The 7,834-nt window shown below is 36.6% G+C and overlaps 1 protein-coding gene and 1 pseudogene across 1 annotated transcript; both read left to right on the forward strand.

Moving 5' to 3' along the window:
- Positions 1–2,177: 2,177 nt before the first annotated feature.
- On the forward strand, positions 2,178–2,990 carry LOC139784028 (uncharacterized). Its single transcript, XM_071723193.1, has one exon. It carries the CDS (start codon positions 2,178–2,180, stop codon positions 2,988–2,990), a length of 813 nt encoding a protein of 270 aa, XP_071579294.1.
- A 162-nt stretch (positions 2,991–3,152) lies between these two features.
- On the forward strand, positions 3,153–7,451 carry LOC139784029 (uncharacterized; annotated as a pseudogene).
- The last annotated feature ends 383 nt before the right edge of the window (positions 7,452–7,834 follow it).

The following is a 7,834-nucleotide window of genomic DNA, read 5'->3' on the forward strand; positions in this document are numbered from 1 at the left end:
GGTGAGTTTCCTAAGGGTTCTTATCAATTTCTTAACTTTAATGTAACATATTTACAGATATGGATCCTTTGGTCCACGCTTCTGATTGTTGAATCGGGAAGTTCACCATATGGAATTGAGAACGTTTTAACTAACTTTGTAACGGCTGAAGATGGCTTAAAACTGAGCCGAAATGTACTGATTAATCGGATTAATGTATCAAGTGGATGAATAAATCAGTTTATTGATTTTACGCACGAGGATCTGCGTCTGACCTGGATAGCCCCGTCTTGTCCTATTTTAATCTCGAGGGTCCTTATTTTACTTTATTTAAAAAAAAATGTATAAAATCTTTAAATTGCGCCAATTACATATGTATTACCTCAAAAAATAACTTTTACACTTTTAAAAAATTAAACTCAAATAGTACGTATTTTTATATTCTCATTAAAGATCTTCTTATTCTAACCCAAGTTGTAGTAGCTTTAATTCTCCTTAAAAGAGTAATATCATAAAATTGTGTTACCTTACTCAATCCGAGTGATATGTAAAAATAAATACAAAATTAAACGGACACTTGCTGTAACGCTGCCATTATCTCTGTGTCTTTGTAAAGGGAGCCGTCGCCGATTGAATAGCAATAAAGTCTTCTTTTCTTTATACGCAAAATGGTCTACTTATCATAATATTCTAAATTAATTATTTATTGCTTTCAGATATTTAAAAATCTAGCAGCGCCAAGTTTTTTTAATTAAAACTTAAAATTTTTTTAATTTTCTATTTTTAATTCTTATTTCTTTTAAATAAATGTTTAATTTTGTCAATGGTCGAATTGTCACGACATTAGCCAAACGTTGTCGAATATAAATATAGAGTCTTCTCGTTTATTAATTATTGGCGAAATAAATACATATGATTTTTGTGGCAGCGGTTGTCAGCCACCAGGAAGTCGCGGAAAGTACGGAACGTTGTACGACGCGGCGACAGGTTAAAAAGATCGAGACATCCTGTCAAATTGCAATTACTTCGATTTGTTTGACAGGACTTCGTGTATCCTACCAACCGGGTTTTGCAAAAAGTCGCCCATAGATGGATGTCGTAACTCGTACTTCAAATTCAGCTGTGATGAAATATAAAGGCGACCGATTTCGAGGAAAATCGGCGATTCGGCGAATTGTCCTGGCGTTACATATACAGGGTCAAAACGCCTCGTCTTTTTGATAAAAAAGATCCTCCTCGTTCCTACGAGGAAGGGATCTGCAAGAGGCGCAAGACTCGCCCACTTCCTCTTGACCAAATCTTTGCGGTCAAGAGGAAGGTGGTTGCGCCAGCCGCAGCCCGAGGCGCAAGACGCCCTGTGGAAGGCGCTAAGTCGCTTCCTCTTGGTGCCAGTCGCCAGGATACCGGCGCAGGACGCCTGGCTCACGGTTTCAAGCCGTCTTCAGCCGGCGCAAGGCGCCCTGCTCCCGGCGCAAGGCGCCCTGCTCCCGGCGCAAGTCGCTCAGTCGCTCCGTCGACTCCTAGCGCTAGTCGCTCGATAGGAAAGTCCTTGCCGTCTCTTAGCGCTAGTCGCTCTCCGTCTCCCTGCGCTAGTCGCTCGTCCCTCGGCTTAACGCCGATTTCCGGCGCCGGCCGCCCTTCCGGCTCTTCGCCAATTCTCGGCGCAAGTCGCCCAACTCCTGTGGCATCAACAACGCCAAAGAGGAAACGACCTTTTGAGATTGGGACGTCGACGCCGGACTCAAAAGGATCTTCACCAAAGAATCCATGGGTTCTTCCATCCTTGATCTCTCCGCCTTCGCTGTCGCCTATCAGAAGGACCACTGAAGGGACACAGACGATTCGACTGGAGTTTCCGGATTCCTTGACTCAGACGGTTCATCAGGAGAAACAGGATTCCTCAACGCAGACGGAATCTTCTGAATTCTTACAAGCAGATAAGAGGGAAGCAGCGACGCAGACTAAACGACGAGGAGGACGAGAACAACGACGAAGACGAGGACGACGAGGAAGAATATTGTAAAGCAAGAAATTTTATCAAGAAAATGTTGTAATGTTCTGAAATTGTTTGACTAAAAATGTTTAATGAATAAAATGTTCTAAAAAACAACAACAACAAAAAAATATCTTAGCGATTATTCAATCAGACGACGTTTCGTCTAAATTGGTGACCCCGACGTGATCGCTAAGATACAGAAATGGATGGTGACGGCAGAGTTGTAATCAATGGTGAGAACCAAGTCGGAAGAGTGTCGGTCAAAATACCGCCTTTCTGGAATGATGAACCGGAGCTATGGTTCGCCCAGCTTGAAGGGCAGTTCGTCCTCAGTGGCATAACCGCTGATACAACAAAATACTCCTGCGCCATTGCGCAGCTGGATTCTCGACAAATCAAGGAAATCAAGGATATTATAATACAGCCCCCTGAGGAGAACAAGTATGAAGCGGTCAAGAGGGCATTGATCCAGAGGTTGACAGTCTCACAAGAGCAGCGAACGCGTCAACTTCTAGAATTAGAAGAAATTGGAGACCGGAAGCCGTCACAATTTCTTCGACATCTTCGAACTCTTGCCGGAAGCAATGTTCCATATTCACTGCTACGAACTCTCTGGCTTGGAAGGCTCCCAACACAAATGCAAATGGTCCTTGCAACCCGAATCGATGACCCGCTAAACGATGTGGCAGAACAAGCCGATCGTATACACGAAATGACGAGCAAAGCTGTAATAGCTGCTACATCAACTGCTGGACCCAAAAAGACAACCCTAGAAGAGCAGATCTTGGCTTTAACCAAGCAAGTCGAATCGCTCTCGACTCGACTCTCAAGAGAAAGATCGAAGAAGAAGTTCGATACGAAAAGAGATCGAAGTCGTAGCCGAAGCAAAAGTCAGTCAAAAGGAAAGGATTATGATGAGAAAAATTGCTTTTATCATAATCGATTCGGCGACAAGGCCAAGAAATGCACACAACCGTGTGCCTACAAATCGGAAAAAGAGCAGGGCAGTCACTGATGGCGGCCAGTGAAACCGCCCAGAAGCCCCGCCGCCTCTTCGTAACTTGCCAGGTAATCAAGAGACGTTTTTTAATAGATACTGGGTCTGATGTGAGCGCATTTTCAAGATCGATGGTCGCAGGACTTGTCAAACCTTCAAATTATGAATTGTTCGCAGCAAATGGTTCGACAATTACAACATATGGATGGGTCACTCTACAGCCAGAGTTCGGATTACGACGTGCATTTCCTTGGAGGTTCGTGATTGCCAACGTCTCTCAACCAATCATTGGAGCAGACTTCCTGGCTCATTATCATTTGCTGCCGGACTTGCAGAAGAGAATTCTGCTGGATGGCAAAACACAAATCCATGCAAAAGGATCAGCTGGCTCAGAAGCAATCGAATCTTTGAAAGTACTAGCAGTCGAGAATAAATACCATAAAATTCTGGCAGAATTCCCAGGTCTCATCAGAGCAACTCCCGGTGCTCGTGTTGCGAAACATTCAACAGAGCACTATATTAAAACAACTCCAGGACCACCAGTAACTTGCCGACCGCGAAGATTAGCTCCTGATAAACTCAAGGCTGCAAAAGCTGAGTTCAATCTCCTGCTTCAGGAGGGCATAATTCGAGTCTCAAAAAGCAGCTGGTCTTCGCCTCTTCATATGGTCCCCAAAAAAGGGGGTGCATGGAGACCTTGCGGGGATTATAGAGGAGTAAATTTTCGATCAGAGCCAGATAAATTCCCGATTCCACACATTGAAGATTTTTCGCAAAACCTGCACGGAAAAAGAATCTTTTCAAAACTGGATTTGGTAAGGGCCAGCCCTATCCGACTCTCCTATGTTGCCTTACATTACGGTGTCCACGTAATGACTAGAAAATTCACAGGTGGCGCTACTATATAGTTGGCCTGTTGATATATATAGAAATAAGAATCAGGTTAGGTGTACGTTATTACGCACTCGCCGACTCGCGTTGAGTCCGTTGAGTAATTTCCACTCTGACTATCAGTGAATTCCACCCAGACTTTGTTAAATAAACAGTGGCAATTCTGGCCGTTTTGTCCGCTGAAAAGCGGCAGGAGCCAATTTAATAGACGAAGAAGAAGAAGAATCAGGATATCTGTTCGGTCTGGTCTGACGGGTCTGAAGGAAATATACTTACGTATGTGCAAACGTGGTATGTTTATTAAAACTTCATATGTATATACATACATATGTAGATCATAATTTCTTATTTATTAATTTTTGTATAACGTTATCAAAGTTACGTATACGTTAAGGTTAGTTTTTTCTGTCTCACAGAATTAATAAAAGAAATTTATTTTATATTGCATGAATTGCATAGACTATAAAAAATGAAATGCATAGTAATTGGTTGCACATCGGGATACAAAAGTAACCCCGAAAAAGTGCACTTTTTTCGCGTGCCGAAAAATAATGATAAAGCCAAGGAATGGCAAAAAGCATCGCGAAGGCGTGATATAATTTTAAATTCTTCACATTTTTTTTGTGAAAAACATTTCGTTGAAAATGATATTGTTTGGAAAAAAACATTTTACAATAAAGATGGTGAAATTATTCAAGAGGTAGGTTATAAAAAATAGTTTTAAATATATTACGTACTATTTCTAAGAATTTAATTTTTGTATATTGCATGAAATGTTAAATAATTATGTGATTATGAATATTGTTGCATTATTGTAAAAATTTAACTAAATAATACAACGTAATTGAGGAGTAATTAATACCGATTTGTGTAAGTAATTAATACTGATTGTAGATTCCATTAAAGAGACCGTACGTTAAGGAAGGTGCGGTACCTACGCTATTTCCTTGGACAGAATTTGATACAAATGACGTGATAGATAAAAATAATGTGATAGATAACACAGAAAATGAATCTTTTCCAATAAATAATAATAATATTGAAGGGAAAGAAAAGTCAGATATTCTAACATTTAATGAGTTGAAATGCAATGATAAGCTGTATCTTCCAATTGGCTGGACTAGAAATATATTACCGTTGAAAAATGCCTGTGTCATAATATTAAGTAAAATGATGTGTAAAACTCTTGAAACAGAAAATCAGCTAATTTGCATAAAAGAAATTTGGATAACTGAAGACATGAAAATACAAGTAAAAGCTTTAGGAAAGCCTATTAATTTAAACATATTTGGTATAAGTAACGAGTTATTGTCATCATTAAACATGTTAGAAGATTTAATTAAGATAGTCGAGACTTTTAACGTATGCGAAGCTTACACTATGAAGTAGGAAACTGACTATACCAATGTTGCATTAAAAGAGAGCAATAATACATTAAGACATAAAAAATGTCTTATACTATTAGAAAATTTAACTCAATGTAACTTTTGTAAAAGTTTAAGCTATATTTTAGACAAGAAGAGAAAGCGTTTAAATGATAAAGGAAATGAAGTAAAACGAATTAGATTGGATGACTTATCTCCAACAAAGAAAAATGTGATCGATAATATTAGAAAACAGAAATATAATCTAATAAAGTGTAAAAATCGTAAAATATGTACTATTAAAAAACTACAAGGACAAATTGAAAACATACAAGGAAATTTAAATACAAAAACTGAAAAAATGTTAGAAGATGCAATGGCAGGAAAAAATATTCCGATCTATCAACAAGAAGCTCTGAAAGAAATATTATCATGTTCATTAAAAAAGAGCGCTAAAGGCAGGCGTTATTCTGATCAATGGATTTTATTGTGTTTACTTTTTCATATGAAGTCTCCAAAAGGATACGACTTTATTTTAAATAAAAAAATATTGCCACTGCCTTCTCCAAGTACTATACGCAGGTATAATTATTGTAATAAATGCATTTTTAAATATATCTTGATCTTTTCAATAATGTATTTATTAGTATTTTATCTTAACAGGAATATAAACAAAATTACCTAATATGTACAAATATCTGCTTAATTTTTAAAGTTTGTTTTTATTACAGATATTTGTCTTGCATAGAATCGTGCTGTGGATTTGATTCAAGTTTTTTTGAAATGTTCAAAACTAAAATGCTAGAAAGAAATGAAAACGAAAGGCATGGAATATTATTGATAGATGAAATGGCCACACGCGAAAGTGTACAAGTAAAATCTAAAAATTTAACTTTTAGCGGTTTAGTCGATTTTGGAAGTGATGATTTAAAGGCTGAAAGTTTCAATGATAAAGCAAACCATGGACTTGTATTTATGTATCAGCCATTAGATGCGTTACATGCGGCACAACCTATCTGTGTGTTTGCTTCACGAGGACCAACTCACGGAACAGTATTGGCAGAACTTATCGTCAAAGCTATAATTCTATTAGAAAATTCTGGGGCTAAAATTCACGGTGTTGTCACTGATGGTGCAGCTACAAATAGAAAATTTTGGAGTGTAATGGGCATTTCAGGGAAAAAAAGTGAATTAAAAAGTTGGTTTCCGCATGTAATTGACTCATCGAGAAAAGTTATTGTATTTTCTGACACACCACATCTTATAAAAACAATTCGAAACCGATTATACGACAAAAATCTAAAAGTACGTGAGTGCATATATATTACATACCATAAAATAATTATTTTAAAAATTTATTCTTATTTGTAAAAAGCAAATCAATATTTTATAATTGTATAACTAGTACTGTTTTTTATAATTATTAATATTTTATGTATAATTTTATTTGAATATTATCTTACTTTATCTATTAACATTACAGATAAAACCAGAAGGACCTTTAATTTCTTGGAAACATTTTGAAAAATTATATGAAATCGATCATGGTATGCCAATTCCTATTTGTCCCAAGATAACGAAACATCATTTGGAACTTAAAAATTCATCAAAAATGCGAGTTCGTTTAGCTGTGCAAGTAATATCAATGTTTTGTGCGATAGTAATTAAAAAATTTTACTTTCAGTACAACATATTTATTATTCCAGATTTTCAGCAATTCCGTTGCAAAAGGACTACGCTATTATAGTTTACATCATAGTGAATTGAAAGATAGTACTGCCACTTCAGAGTTCTGTGAGTGGATAAATTCCATGTTTGATTCTTTAAATAGAAGACAATATCAAAATGGATTGAAACCAGGAAATGATGATTTTTTGGTACGTAGTACCAAACCTCTTTATATTTCTTTTGTAGACTTTTCCAAGAAGCAAATCTTTGAAGTTTTACGTGGATGTAACAAAATCATCAAATATTATTGTTTTACAATATTACAGCTTTTACAAGAATCTCTACACAGATTGGACCAATGGGAAAATCTAATGCAAGAAGGAATTATCACGAATAATGAGTTTCTTACTCGACAAACTGCGGAAGGACTTCGCGTAACTTTACGATCCATGATAGATATTACGCATTATTTAACAAATAAATTTAATTTCCCTTGTATTTTGTCAGGAAACATAAATCAAGATGCTCTCGAGGTTTGTTTCATACGAGGAATTAATTCTATCATGAAAAACATTTTTAAATAGTTGATGTGATCTTTTGACATGAAAATCTCATTAACTAATCGTAGTTATTTTATACATGTGTTTTATTTGCTTCAATGATTAATTTATATTTTCATATTTCCCGTAAAAGGCACATGTATATAGAGAAATCGTGTTCGGATAACAATTTATATATTTTTACAACTTACAGCGATTCTTTGGTTGCGTTCGTCAAGCAGGAGGATCTAATGATCATCCTGCAACACCGACATTTCTACAAATTTATAAAATTTTGCGTTCCTATTCTATTCTTTCTCCGCCGAAATATGGAAATTGCATGATAGAAAAAGAAGTAAAAACGCCATTGATTTCGCTCAACGAAATTAAGTCTTTGTAC

The sequence above is a fragment of the Temnothorax nylanderi genome, unplaced genomic scaffold, assembly GCF_030848795.1.
Source record: "Temnothorax nylanderi isolate EJ_2023f unplaced genomic scaffold, tnyl_v1.0 TNYL_tig0573_pilon, whole genome shotgun sequence".
Taxonomy (NCBI): Eukaryota; Metazoa; Arthropoda; class Insecta; order Hymenoptera; family Formicidae; genus Temnothorax; species Temnothorax nylanderi.